Source organism: Hyaloscypha bicolor (genome assembly GCF_002865645.1).
Source record: "Hyaloscypha bicolor E unplaced genomic scaffold K444scaffold_53, whole genome shotgun sequence".
Lineage (NCBI taxonomy): Eukaryota > Fungi > Ascomycota > Leotiomycetes > Helotiales > Hyaloscyphaceae > Hyaloscypha > Hyaloscypha bicolor.
In genome coordinates, this window is record NW_020194555.1 from 3,596,462 (window position 1) to 3,611,881 (window position 15,420).

The 15,420-nt window shown below is 35.2% G+C and overlaps 2 protein-coding genes across 2 annotated transcripts; both read right to left on the reverse strand.

The window, feature by feature from the left end:
- Positions 1 to 911: 911 nt before the first annotated feature.
- On the reverse strand, positions 912 to 2,572 carry K444DRAFT_642115 (MFS general substrate transporter; the record flags this gene model as incomplete). The annotated part of the gene is made up of 2 exons (XM_024884701.1): positions 912 to 2,197; positions 2,245 to 2,572. 2 exons carry the CDS (start codon positions 2,570 to 2,572, stop codon positions 912 to 914), a joined length of 1,614 nt encoding a protein of 537 aa, XP_024739916.1.
- Positions 2,573 to 13,497: 10,925 nt separating this feature from the next.
- On the reverse strand, positions 13,498 to 14,613 carry K444DRAFT_558426 (kinase-like protein). Its single transcript, XM_024876824.1, has 2 exons — positions 14,110 to 14,613; positions 13,498 to 14,045 (listed from the first exon to the last, which is right to left on the reverse strand). The coding sequence occupies exons 1-2, from the start codon at positions 14,606 to 14,608 to the stop codon at positions 13,696 to 13,698; spliced, it is 849 nt and encodes a 282-aa protein (XP_024739917.1). The 5' UTR covers positions 14,609 to 14,613; the 3' UTR covers positions 13,498 to 13,695.
- Between the last annotated feature and the right edge of the window lie 807 nt (positions 14,614 to 15,420).

Genomic DNA, 15,420 nt, shown 5'->3' on the forward strand with positions numbered 1-15,420 from the left:
GTCAAAAAGTGAGAAAAATTCGATGACTTACTGCACCACACTTAGAATCGTACGGTCCTACCGCCAGATGGGAGTAGAGGTCTGACACAGAAAAGGTGTTAGGTCGATGTCTTGGGGGCTTCCAGATAGGATGTTAGGAACTGTTGAAAGTAAGTAGACCTCTATTGTGTTTTTAATGCTCTTTTTCATAGAGGAAAAGCCATGTGAGAGCTGTGACGCGTCGAATCTTTTATCCATAGGAGTTGTTTCTTTAAAAGTAGAGAATTCCGAATTACGTTCAGGGAAAGATTGCAAAGCTGTCGGGAAACAGGATTCGTCCCTTTTATCGATGGTCTCAAAAATCCCTGAATAATCCGAAATTTATAAAGGGTTCTAACTCACATAGAATAATTCTGAATATGAATCAGAAGCCGATGAATAATAGTCGTACTAGTTAACTGAGACCCATCAACAACAAGAACTCTGCCTGCGAATGTCTAGAACTCAAGATTATTCAAAGATACTCGAGGCCAACAATAAAATCTCCCCATTTCTTCTTTCCTCCAACTTGCCTATCTTCTCAGCACTATAACGCGACTTCCAACACAACTGGGAGACCATATAGCCACCCTTTCCTAGCTGGCGATATAAGATTTCTAGCTTGTATAGTAAATGTAGGGATAAAAGGAATGCTGAAGATGAAAATAAAAGCAGAGATAAATTATGGCAAGGATAAATGGCAAGGATAAAAAGGAAAGGTATTAATAAAAGCGGAGATGAAAGTTCAAGGAGAGATAGAAGTAAATGAAGAGATGGAAAGTAATAGAAGAGGTGAAAGTATAAAATCCGAACTTTTGGCTGTACTCATACCATTGGGTATTATATACCGATATCAAAGTCATATACCCATAAGTCTATTCGACGCCCACCCATCAAAGCATATACTTAAAGTGTTCCTTCTCCTTCCTCATACTCCCCACCAATCCCATTCCCTCATCCCCAATCATCCCATAATCCCCTCTTCCGATTCTATTCTTCCTTCCCAAATAAACCCTCAACCCTACACTCAGACACGCCACGAAAACCATTGCACCAGCACAAGCCACCATCCCACTAACATACAACGGCGCATCGCTCTCCGGATATAGCCTCGTGCCAACCAGCGGTCCACACTGCCCAATAAGCTGTAACATCGCAAATCCGGTTCCTTGTTTAGATTCCGACTCCTGGTTATTAATCGTCCAGGTAATAATAATCGTGATGACGGAAAAGAACCCGATGGCAGCGGGATATATACCAACATAGCGCCACCAAATTCCGAGCCCAAAGCGACCGGCGAGGGCCAGGAACGCGTAGCCGGAGGCGGAGAGTAAGGCGTGGAAGATCACGAAGTACGAGCGGTTTTGCATCTTGTCGGATAGGTAGGCGGTAAAGATGACGATGATGAAGGAAAGGAGGTAGGGCGGTGCGGATAATGCTTGGGATATGAGGACTGTGTGTCCCATTTCGTGGATTATAGTTGGCAGGAAGATGGGCATGGAGGAGAAGGCCATGTTGGTGAAGAAGAACATGAAGGCTGTGAGGTAGGATTTCGGGTCCGAGAGTGTGGCGAGGACTTCTTTTAGGTTGAGTTTGTGGGAGGCCTTGGGGTCTTTTTGCTTTCGGAGACGAAGGCGAGCCACCTTTTTCTCGCGCTTCGTGAGGTAGGTTGCTGTGTCGGGGCTGTCGGGGATTATGTACCAGCACCAGACTGCAACTAGGACACTGGGGAAGCCTTCAACGAGGAAGAGGAGACGCCATGATGCTATCGGAAGGTATTCGCCTAGCTTGATAATGAAGTAGGCCAAGGTGCTTGCAAAGGAGGTCGCAAGGGGGGCGGCAGATATGAAGCACCCGGTTCGGAAGGCCAGCTCTTCACGCTTGAAGAAAAAGGATAGGTAGAATGGTATGCCCGTGAATCCAGCTTCCCCAATTCCCAGCAGAGTTCGCAGAACCAAGAGACTCGCGAATGAGGTCGCAATTGATTGTAGTGAGGCAACGATTCCCCAAGATAGGACGATGGCCGTGACGTATATATGTGCTGGCACAATCTCCCAAAGTATGCTCATCCATTCGAATAGAATATAGGCTATATAAAACGCCGTCAGAACCCAATCGAATTTATTCGAATCGAGATCGAGGTCTCTTTCCAGGCCGGCAATCTTGGCATTGCCAATGTCTACAACAATTAGCAGATGCTCATTCTAGGAGATGGGGGATCCATACTTGACCTGTCCAAAAAGCTCAACATGTACAGCAACGCCACAAACAGCACCAGCCTCTTATCAAACTTCCTCACAACAGCTCGTTCCTCGTCCGGCGTATATAATTGATACGACTGCACTGTCGAAACACTGGCCCTTCGCCGCGGAGCATCATGGTATCTCTCCTCATCCGTATCATCCACTGCGCCATCAACCTCGCTCTTTTCTCGCTTCTGGAGCTTGAAGCTCTCGCCCAGCTCGCCAATCTCTAGATCGGAGTCATCGGAGTCCGAGTCCGGTGTAAGTCTCGTGATAGCGCTCGATTCTGAGGAGAGTTCAGGACCGTGCATTTCGTCCGATGGTTCGCGCGATACACGTCGCAGCGGTTGTGATTCCATCGTGCCGGTGGATTGGGTCGTCAATTTTCAGGGAGCGGTGATCTGAAAGGGTTCAGAAGTGGTCCATGATGGGTTGCAGACATCGTAGTGTTGTTACTTGCTTAGTGAACGAGGTCTGGGATTGAGAGGAGGTTCAACCAAACTACATCCCGGCATCCCGGCTGCTAAGGATAGACATGATCTGGCGCGGAGCCTAATTTTTTCCGTTCCGGGTTACTCCATTGCCCCCTTTGCACTTGGACAATTTAGCCTAATATATATATTCAGAATTATAGATCTCACGCCATTAGCTATAAGATGCCAAAATAATTACAAAAAGATGAATCCTAGCCAACGCCATTTCTTGGAAAGCATAAGCAGGAAATAGAGATCACATATTACAGAACATGTTATGTAAAGTCATGCATTCTCTTCACTATAATACCAGGCAAGCCGCCGAATATTCTGTTGCTGTTACACTCTCAGCTCGCAAGCAGGGGACGACCAAATGCTTTATTGTATCATGTATTCCGCACCCCTTTTTTATTACTTCAAAGATAGTCAGGTGAGAGGATAGAAGAATTGGGAGATTTGATTATTGGCCTCCAGCATCTCTATATAAACCAAAATTCTAGATAAAAAATATATACTCTTATCTCGGCTTTTGCTTTTATCCCTCTGTCTACCTTTTCCCTTTCCTTTCCTCTCCTTTTATCTCTACTCTCAGCTAGTACTAACCTCTATACTGCCAAGTTCTAGTATACTTCAATAACTATTATAATATATAAATAAACTTCTAGTGTGACGGCGGGATCAATGCAATGGTCGAAGGCTCAAAGTTCAAAGAATCTCATGTATTAGAAAATACTAAGCTATGGAACAAAGTAGGGAGAATGCCTTGACCTTTAGTATTGTTCCGTCCAAGCAATCCTGGCTTAGCTTCGTTTTATGCCTATTTCCGATATCCTGTCCTTGGCAGATCATGCCCTTACGCCAGCCGTCACATTACCCCCCCCCCCAAAGAGAAGTCTAAATGCCCTCATTTAGGGGATTATTCAGCCGCAGTATAGAAAAGAAAAAAGAGGAAACAACGGCCATTAACCCCATTCCGTCTAATCCCTATAGCTTACTTATAATCGAAGCGTGGTCTTGACTCTACCAGAATAACCCGGTTCCTAGTACGTTCCGGCTAGTCCTTAGCATCCGTCGCTCGCATCATGCCTATACCCATATCAATAATGTGGTCTGGGAGTACCGTATAGGCTATGGCCAATATTGGGACTATTATTATCGGGCAGTCTTCGAATAGGGGTAGCAGATCGAGTTTATCCATTAATACAGGCTTCGATATAGTAGCTTGCTTGCCTTTCTTCTTAGTTAGGGTAGCGGTATTTAGCTTAATTATGCCGTTTTTGAGCTACTTAATTAACTTCTGGGCCTTCTCGAGCTTAATATATACGTCCTCAAGTTATCCCTCTATAGTAGAGATTTATATATTAAAGGCGGCTACTTGAGCTATTTTATTATCGAATTCCCGGGCCTTAAGCTATATGATTTTGGTTTTATAGAAGCTTCTAAGGGGTTTTCCGACTTCTTAAACGGCGTTATCTACTAATTTGTTAATATCTATAGGGTATTACTCTTTTAATTCGGTATTCAGGATTATTTTCTAGCTCTTGGTTTTAGACTAGTACTTTATATAATAACTAGTACTTGGTACTATATATCTTCTAGTTATAATAGGCGTCTTAATACTAGTTTGGCCACCTTTATTATAGTTAGAGTTTTCTTTATTACTAGAAGTCTCTTTATTCTTAGTCTTTTTATTATTGGAATCCTTACTATTATCTAATGCCTTATACTTCTTGGATAAGCTAGCCTTGCTTTTTTTAATCCTTTTAGTATTTGACTCTATAAGATTAATAAGGAAGCCCTTATTAGTACCGTCTATTCCGCCTATTAAACTATTAGGCTTATTATTACTAGTAACCAAAACCTCTATTTCATTATCCTTAGAATCTTCTACTAAGATATTTTCTATAATAATTTCAGGTATATTCTCAAGAATAGTACAGGCCGTATTCTATATATTAATCTATTCTTAGGTAAGAAAGTTACTATTTTCGTTTATAAAGATAGTTTAGCTAGTAGTTATATTAATAATAGTAGTAGCTACTAAACTTGAAATACCGCTGCTATTACTTAAGTTATTTAGGATCTAGTAAGCTATCTTACTTAGTCCGGCTATAGATAATATATTACCGGGATTTCTTGTCTATTTCGTCTTTATTAATAGTTTTATTAAGGCGGTAGTAGTAATATAAATAGTTAAGGTTATAAAGATTAAAGTAGTTAAGAAGGTTTTCCTTGATTTTTAATAATATTTCGAACTAATATAGGCAAGTATTTACCTTTAGCTTAGCTTTAAGAATTCACTTTTTTTAATAATTTGCTTAAATAATAAAGTATAATCTAGTATAATAAAGGAAGGTATTTTACCCAGATTTCTGGAAAAGAAAGTAGGTACTAATATAGTAGAATAAAGGAAATATACTAGAATTTAGATAAAACCCGGGAAATATTTAGATTTTTCTTCTTCTTCTCTAGTTATAAAGACCTTATTATCAAGGTTTATTATTATCTAGATAGTTTTTATTAAACTCATTCTCTTTAGTATACTAAATCTATTTATTTAGCCGGATAGAAGATCCTGCTTTACTAGGGTTCTACTCGTGAAATTTATATAGTTTAAATACTAAGTTCTTAAAGTTTAATACAAGGTATTATTTATTATCTATATTCTATCTTTTCTATTTAATTTTATAATAAAGCTTACTATAAAGTACCTTGGAAAAAAGAATCTTTTTGACTTCTTATTTAAGTTTACTATTAACTTTAGTAGAACTAGGCTTTTTATTAGTTTGGCCGGGTAATAGGTTAGTAGGATTTTTATAAAGCCTATTTATATAGAAAATTAGCCAAATCCTATATAATAAGGAAAGGTCTAATTAATATAAATAGCTAACTATTTTATTAATCTTAAATAGTCTAGTAAGAAAATAGTCTAATTTATTAGACAAATAGTCCGTTTTTTATATTTTTTTAATTATATAGACTATATCTTCTAGACTAAAGTCTGGTTCTCGCCATTTCTTATTAGCTTACTTGGCTTAATACTTTTAAGCTATTACTATATATTCTCGGGTATAATTAATAGTAGTATTAATTCTCTTAGCCTACTATTATACTTTCTCCCGATTAAGTTTCTTTCTCGGTATTTTGAACTCTATTATTAGTAATATCTAGTTAAAGTTTAGCCTAGGTTTATATTCGTAATTAATTATTAAAGGAGATAAGCTACTTAATTTATATAGGCAGGCAGTACCTATAGTATTAAGTACCGGAAATAAATCTGCCTAATTATCCTAGAAATAATTAATAAAGAGGCAAAGTCGGATATTAATAATCTAGTTAATAATTTCTATTTATTTATTAGTTTAGGTATATTTTATAGTTAAGAGCTTTAGCTTAATTCTAGTTAATCTTAATAGTTTATTTATAAAGTCTGAAATAAATTAGGGTTCTCGGTTACTTATAATAATAAGGAGAGATTCTCGGAATTACTAGATATAGTAATAGAATAGGCTAGTAGTAGTTCTGGCTATAGTATTCTTAGTTATTAGTAGGCTTATATATTATTTGGATAATTAATTAACTATAATAAATATATTATTATATTTCTTATTTATAGAGCCAGAAATATAGAAGTCTATAAACAAATTATCCTATGTTTTTAGGGGAACTAGTAATAGGTATAATAGGTCTAGTATTTTATTTCTTGGCTTATAAGACCTTTAATATTTATAGCAGTTTACTATAAAGTAGTTAATATTTATAGAAAAAGTAGGCTACTAGTAAAATTTCCAAATTAGGATTTTTGTCTTATTTTAACCGGGATATATAGTAGTTATTATATTATAGATTTATTATAGGAGCCTAGTTTATAGATTATTATATCCGTCCGGTATAGTAAGTCTTTTATTATAAAGTATATAGCTATTTAATATTTCCTATAGATCTATATTTTTCTGGGCTTTCTTATATTTGTTCTCTAGGGCTAGGTTTATCCGATTAGCTTATAGGATTTTGACTATAACTAATAGCTTGTTTATTTCTTCTATTTTAGTAGGAATATAAGCTATATCTTTTATTTTAATAAAAGCGAGAATTAGGTCTAATAGGATAACTTATCTAGTTCTTTTAGCTTCTTTAGCCTATTTCTGGGTTAGTATAAGCTTGTCTTTTCGGAATAAGATATTAGTAATAGTATTATTTTTACCTAACTAATAAGTAATCTAGTAATAGAATTATAATAGGAAATCTATCTATTAGATTTATTATTTATTTAAGGGCCTCTTAATACTAAAATACTCAAGAGCTTTATAGTCGGTAATAATTAGAAAATTAGGTAAGCTAATTAGTTCTGCCTACTATTCCCGGAGTTCTTAGATAATAGTAAGAAGTTCCTTATTATAAATTTTATAATAGCTCTTGGCTTCTTAAAGAGCTTTAGAGTAAAATAAGACTAGGTACTATTATCTGTTCTTTAAACTTTTTTAAGAGAATATATCTATAGTAGCTAGGTTCGAATAATTAGTTTTTAGGTAGGTTTTCCTATTATATTTAAAATAGAGAAATATAAAGGTAGAAAGAAGCAGATTCTTAAGCTAATTAAAGGTATCTAGTTAGGTTTTATTAAATATAAACTTTAGCAGAGTATTCTTTTTAGTCAGACGGTTTAGGAAGTAAGAAATATATCTATAGGTTTAGATAAACCTATAGTAAAAGTTATAGAAGCCCAAAAATAATTATATCTTCCTTTTTATTATAAATTAATACTAGTTTCAGATAATAAAGGTTTTGGTAGGGTCTATTTATATATCCTAATCCGAAATAATAAATCCTAAGAATATTATCTTAGAAACTTCAAATTCGTATTTATGAATATTAACTTGTAATCCGGTATTCTAGAGCTTTTATAGGACCGTTCTAATATACTATTAATATTTTTTCTTATTCTTAGAGAAGATTAGTATATTATTAATATAGGCCGAGTAAAAGTAATCTAAATAGTTTATTAGAATAGTATTAATATATTACTAGAAGATTATTAGACTATTATAGAATTCAAATAATAGAATTACTAGTTTAAAGAATTTATATCTCGTCCTAAAAGCTACTTATATTATAGAAGCTAGTTTTATATAAATTCGGTTAAAAGTATATTAAATATCTAATTTAGTAAATACTAATAATTTAGCTAATTAGTTAAGAGTTTCGGTAATAAGTAATAGGAAATAGTAATTCTTTTTTATTATAGTATTTAGCTATTAATAGTTAATATAAAATTATAGGCTATTATTTTTCTTTTTAATAAATAAGACTAGTAATAAGAAAAGAAATTCGGATAGCTTAATAAAACCCTTTTTTAGGTTCTTAATAAGATATTCTCTTATTTTTTTAAGTTTACTAGAGTTTATCTTATAAAGGTAGGCTATTCTTATTAAGGGATCTGGTCTATTAAAGCAGAGCTTATAGTTAAAGAATTAAGACTAGGGAAGCTTATCTACTACTTTCTTAGAGAATACCCTGGCTATATTATATAGTTATATAGAGAGAAATATCCGGAGCTTTTAAAGTTCTTTGGAATTAAAAAATAGTATATTACTAAGGATATTAGGTTTATTTATATCTAGGGAATATATTAGATTAATAGTTTAAATATAATATCCGGCGGGCTATAGTATTAATTATCTAATTATTACGGGTAATAGTAAATATCTCTTTGGTTTATAATCTTATTTCTCAAATATATAGTTAATCTTATTAATAGTAACCGATCTAACTAAGTTACCGGGATCTTTAGTACTTAATTAGAAAGTAGCTACTCTAATGAAATAGTAGAAATAGTCTAGTAGTTCGACTATTTCGAGAGTATTAAGGTCTAGCTTTTCTTTTCTTATCTAGTATTTGGCTTTTCTTATAAGAAGGTTTTATAGAGAGATAAGAAATATATTCTTTTACTTCTCGGGTCTGGTTTTACTAGTCTTTTTTAGGATTCTAGTTAGAGTATCTTTAGAGTAATTATCTTTTTAATATTTCTTATTAAAATATTAGATTTTCTAAATAAGATCTGGCTAATTTGTCTTATAGTTCTCTGGCTAATAGAGTTAATTCCATTAATAGTTTAGTAGGATATTATACTTTACTAGCTATTTCCTTTCTAGGATTATATTATAAGAGCTAAGGTTAGTAATAAGTAAGTATTATTAAGTTTGGGAGTATTAATTAATAACTAGATCTATAATAGCTAGATATTAAATAGCTTTACTAGATTATTCATTAAAATCTCGTAAGGGAACAGGGGTTTTGAGTTTATATAAGGGTATTTATAATACTTTTATTAAGGGGCAAATATACTTTTAGTTAATTAGAATATATATATTTACTCTAGTATTTACTAAATACTAGAAGGTTATAGTTTTGCCTTTCTAGTATACTTAATAATTAATAAGGAACTAGTTCCCGCTAATTAGCTAAGTGAGATCTACAGGTTCTTAGTAAAGTTCTTGCTTTAGGAGATCTATCTCTATACCTAAAGCTAGACTTTTCTCGACTTATTAATATTATATTCCTTATTAGATAATAGGTAAGAGTTAGTATCCTTATTATTTATCCCTAAATTATTAGCTTTCTCTAAATAATTCTTTTTAATAGATATAACCTTATTAAAGTCAGGACAAATACTTTTTATATATCTAGGCTTCCTATAGCTATAATAATAAAGGCCCTTTAGCCAGTCTAGTCTCTTCTCAAATTCTCGGCAAACTACCTTTTTTAGCTATAAAAATACCGGCTACTAAGGTTAATTTATTATATATAAGATTATTATAGCTCTTTGGATCCCGGCAGGCTTTCTAGCCCGAGGTAGTATTTAGTAATAAGTAATTTCTACTAGTTATTTCTCCTGGAATTACCGATTTTTAATTAAAAGAAGCCTATTCTCTTATTTTATATATTACTCGGTAAGATTCCTAAAAGTATTAAACTTCTTATTACCCAAGCTTTTAAGTAATTCGAGATTTATTTTATTTATTAAGTTATTATATTAGTTATCTAGTAACTTCCCTAGTTTTATTATTAAGTAAGTAAATTCTACCTAGAATACCGGGAATAGCTTATTTCCTTATCTCAGGTACTAGTATACCTCTTTTACTTTCTAGTACTCTATCTCTTTACTTTTACTATAAGCTTACTAGAGAATCTTAAAAATCTATTTAGTAATTAAGATTTATCTAACTAATTCAGGTTCTAGTTAATTATAAATAAAGTTACGGGCATTTCCGGTAACTAATTATACTATATAAGTAATCTTTAGTAGTTTACTATTAAATTCAGAGAAGTTCTATATTAGTTTATTTCTTATATTAAATATCTAGTTATTAATCTAGTAATTATTCTTACCTATAAATAGGGCAGGATCCTTAATTCTAATAAGCTATAATTAATTACTATAGATAGAAAGCGGGAGAAAGCCTTAGTATTAGTCCCTAAATAGTTCTCCTAACAGGAATCTATAGTATTCCTGAATATCTACTTACTTAGATCTCTATTTTATTACTTCTTCTTATACTAGTCTTTCCCTTATATAAAGTCAACTAGTAATTACTTCTAGCTTATTAACTTTCTTAGTAAGTTAGTTAATATATAAGTGAAATTTCTAATAATATTCTACTTGTTTATTAGCTATAAGGCGGTATTTATTAATAAGGTTATCCTATATAAGTAATCTCTACTAGGCCTTATTTATTTTTAGAGTATTTATACTAATTTTGAGTTCCAAATCGGCTAGCCACTTCTTAATATCTTTTTCCGGAATAGTATTATAATAGCTTTTCTAGTAATATGGGTTTATAATATTAAAGTCCGGCTTCTCCGTTTTATTATACTAGGGCCTCTTATCTAATATACCTATAGTAGTAGTACTTGGCCCCGGGCTATTTATAGTAGCTTTAGAAGGGGTATTAGCTATAGAGATAAGTACTAAGTAAGTTCTTCTTATTTAATATTAGTAAACTATAACCGATTATTGTCTTATCTAGTTTTAAGTCAGTAGACTAAAACCGACTATTATCTTTTCTTATTTTAAATTAGTAAACTACTACCGATTCTTCCTATACCAGGGGAGGAAGCCGGTTCTTTTACTCTTATTAGTATTAAGGAAATATTATCTACTCTAGTTAAGGATCAGGCTCCGAGATTAACCGGATTATAGAGGATAATATCTTTCTTCTTTTATATTAGTAGAGGACCGACTACTAGGAGGGGAATATTATCTGCTCTAGTTAAGGGTCAGGCTCCGAAATTAACTAGGTTATAGAGAATATTATGCTTCTAGTTAAGCTCTCTAGTTCTTTATAGTTCAAAGAGGTTATTGAATATTAAAAGCGGTATTCTATTTTCGCTTTCCAAGGACAAATACGGGTCCTTTACCGGCAGTATTATATTACCTCTATAGGCCGAGTCGAGTAAGCTTAATATTATATAATAGCAGGATTAATATAATAGTCAAAGGCTCAAAGTTCAAAGAATCTCATATATTAGAAAATACTAAGCTATAGAATAAAGTAGGGAGAATGCCTTGACCTTTAGTATTATTCCGTCCAAGTAATCCTGGCTTAGCTTCGTTTTATACCTGTTTCCGATATCCTGTCCTTAGCAGATTATGCCCTTACACCAGCCGTCACATCTAGTAATTTTACTATCTTTACGGAATTCCTTCTTAAAACTTAAATGTCCTACAGAATTCAAATTTAAGTTCTTTAAAGAAAATGCCTTAGGAACTCCGTTATTTCTTTAGCCCTTGGGATTTCTTATTTATACTTTATTATCTTTATAAAATCCTAGATTTATTTCAATACTATTACGGGTACAGTATTCAGGGCTTGGAAAGCAAGATAGAAGGTCCCTTATAAAGACGATTCAAAGCTAAAGAAGGGAAAACTAAAATACAGGAGGCTGCGAGGGAGTATATGCACCCTATAGTGTACTAGTCCCGAAGGGGCTTAGCCTTCTAAATATCTCTAGTACATTCCAAGCATACTTCCCTAGCAAGGCGGCCGCGTCACGTGCGTCTAGGAGGCATCTGGGAATTATAATAAATACTACTTAAAAAGAACTTATAAAGTAAACTTATCTCCGGATTCATAATTAAAGTTATTATACCGGTATTAAGAATAATAAGAGACTTTAATTTTAGTAAGATATATCCCGGATATATCTTATTAGTAAAATAATTCTATATTTTTATAATAGTAAGTATTAAAAGGCGAGATCTAGAGACTTTATAAATAAGCCTTATTTGTTTTAAGTTAAAGATATAAAGGAGTTAAAAGTAACTAGATAAGATATATAATAGCTTCTTCTTATTTATTAAATATTAATATATGGCATTCAAATACTCAAATTTCTAGTATTACCTAAACCTTGTAATAAAAAACAATTATTAGATCATCTCTCATTAGTAAGAATAAAATCACGTGGTTATCTCATCGTGAACAATACCTTGTGAAACTTCTGAATAGATGTAAAGATCTGGCCATTTAGATCCCGGGAGCCTTAGACTTGGGCACGTAAAGTCGCCTCCTTAAATTTCTCCTTTGCTCCAAGATTCCAGAGTAAGCTAAGTGACGGAGCCTACCCTGGTCACCTCGATCAGCATGGTAAGATTCAAGAAGTCCAAGTCTCCTCAAAACTGTCGTTTTATTGGGTAGTTAACGCTAATCAACTTTCTAGTTGCCAGACCGGCAGTAGTATTGCAAGAACCGAATTTCCCTCCTAATGGTCACAGTTCACAGTTGTAGTAATATTTGTAGGTCAGATTGAGAGGACTGAGCCGGAAGTAAGAATCAGGTGGGAGTCAATGAGGTGGAAGTCTCTGAGTCATTGTGGTGAAAGCCAGCGTGAATTTGGAGATATAATAGCTTGGATCTACTAATAGTATCTGAAAACCGGTGGCCAGTTCTTGGATTGGAGAGGAACTTGAAGATTTTGGATCCTGAAGTCAGCCTGTGCATTAAATTGATGCCGTTACATTGAAATCACTCTCGCACTTTGAAGTCAGGGTAGTAAAGTTAATAAAACTAAAATTACAGATTATATTACATCTACCTATTCCACATACCGTATATCATGGTATCATGAATCAATTTTCTCTTTCTTGAGTGCCGTATGGGGTTAGTTAGCTTGCTGCTCTTGCTCTGTCGCTAATCACCCTCTGTTCACCCTCAGCTTAGTCACCTCGCCTGAGTAACTTGAGCACCCTGGGCAGCTCACCTGAGCAGGGCTGATCATCCTGAGTAAGATTTACTACATCGTCACGTCTTTTAACTTCTCGCTTTCTCACTAATCACACTTGCTCTGACCTCTATTCTCTCACATCACTTTTGTCAAGTTTTAATGACAATGCTCAAGGAGCCTAAACAAACCTAAGGAACCTCAAGTGGACACTTTCCAAAAATATATTCACCGCTTTACTACCATGTAAGTTGGATCAACATAGATCCCCTGAGGAGAGTACTTTTCTTCCCTTTATAAATTCCTTCCTGCTGTATATGTTATGATCTGAATACCTCCCTTCTCAATCTCATCGTTTGATTGACTTTGTCACTCAAGAAGAGAAAATTGATTCATGATACTTAAGTATCGTTGCCGAGCCCCTGTCCTCGGTCGACTCCTTAGCGGGAAGCTGTACGTCCACATCTACAGTACTACCAACGAATAATTATGGACCATACAGGAATATAATCAACTTAGTAATGAACAACCAATTGACATCCGTCAGAACACCGCGTCGTGATGCGTCGATTGTTTCATGGAACGCGGGGTGCTCGGCCGCGAGACAGTGAGGTGAGAAACCAGCGTGAATCCGCTAATTTAGCGCCGTTCAGTATATCATCTTATTTCATAACTCCAAAGCAACAAAAGAAACCCCATAGGAGTGCTCTGCCCAGTGCCAATCTTTTTTCCAGGTTCAACTAGAATAAGATTTGGGTCAATCGTGCATGACCAAGTTGCTCGCAATAATACGGCTTTATTGCACCAAGTAGTCGCGTCCCCCAATCATTCCGCCAGTCACAAATATAGAACGCCTTTACGAACTCCCAGTGCTCTGGATACCATCCTGCCATTTCCCAATCAATAATCCCCTTCACGTGGCCATCCTTTATTATAATATTATCTGGCTGGAAATCCGCATGTGTAAAGACAATCTTGTGTTTGTGTGCGACTAGCATGCCTGTTATATAAGGCTTTACGTGGCCCTTATGGGTAGTACAATAGGCATCGATAAGGGTAGCGTTAAAGTCGTCTTCGGATGGAAAGGGACCTATGTTATTACGGTTACTTTCTTCATCTAACACGTGATTTATAATAACGGTAGAGCCAAGTACCTTTATTGGGCTGATACTCCAGAATAACATCCATTACCGGGCTGTTGTTAATAGATCCAATATAAGTACCTCCCGGCACAGCTCGCAACTGTTCCAGGTAACCTTGAAGCTCGTGCATTACACATGACTTCTCGTCGTCGCCCAAATTAACCCATTCTTTCTCCAAAGTTTGACCCTCCACAAAATCTAGAAAAATGTAGGTATCATATTTTGAAGCCCACTCCTCATCTCGCTCCTCGAATGGCCCATGTGTGTACGCGGCGTAGACCCGCGGTACCGGAATCAATGTGTGATGCCGTACGAACTCCAGCGTCCTGGCTTCGCTCATATGCACGCTATCTCCGTACTTCATAACCATGGTCGGCGAGATTTTCACGATCTTGACGCCGCCACGCAAGAATACGCGTTCCTGGGGCATGCGGGACGCAGCTTCGGGGGTGATGAGCTCGAAGTCAGGCGCTTTGATATGTACACTGATCTCTGGGCTTGAAGGACCCATAGTAGCGGTCGCTGGAGTTTGGGGGCAGAGACCAGATTTGCAAATACGTTCGAGTGAGTTCGGATGCGTTTGAGATATCAGTCTTAAGATGCGAAGGGCGGGAAGTCGTTGAAGGTTGGTTAATTTAAGCGAAGGCTCGTAATTTGTCATGCTACTTTTCTTGTATGCACTCAGCAACTTTCTCTCCCACGGTAGTATTCCTATCCAAGAAGTAATTAAAGAGATTCGGCAATACTGGCAGGCTTCAAGTGACTTGAAGTTAGGTGCCTATAGATTTTAGACCATATTTACAAAGGCTCAACTTCGGAAATTGGAACCTTTTTATTAAAGGGCGAAAAGGTATGCCTTTCATAGCTCAGCCTAGATATACTTTCCGTATCTTACGATGGAAGTAAAGTGTGAGAATGAAGGGCTTAATATTGCAGATCGATAAAAGGCTCGTAGCTCTAGTATTGCTATTAAATAAGTAGTCGATCTGTACTGTAAGGTATTCTAATATTACGAACTTAATCGAAAGATCCTCTCGTTTTCCGTTTCGCATAACTAAGAGGCTATCAAGATCTATATATAGTTACTACCCTATTATTAATAGAGACCAGACTTTCGTCTACCATTACACTATTAAAAAGTTTGATATTACGAATAAAGATAGTAAAGATAAGTGGACGGCTTAAATATTTACGAGGAATACTTACAACATCTATAGTCCGGTACACTTTAAGAAACCCCGCTCAGCCGTTAATCAACTACCTGATCCTCTATCCGACTAACATTAACTACAGCCCTCGGATCTCGCAATATTATCTCAGCCG

Bases quoted from the DNA above. Each gene is read 5' to 3' on its own strand.
- K444DRAFT_558426 (XM_024876824.1), bottom strand. From the start codon at position 14,608: ATGGGTCCTTCAAGCCCAGAGATCAGTGTACATATCAAAGCGCCTGAC. The intron at 14,046-14,109 runs GTACTTGGCTCT...GTAATAACATAG, and splicing joins GGAGTATCAGCCCAATAAAG to GTCCCTTTCCATCCGAAGAC.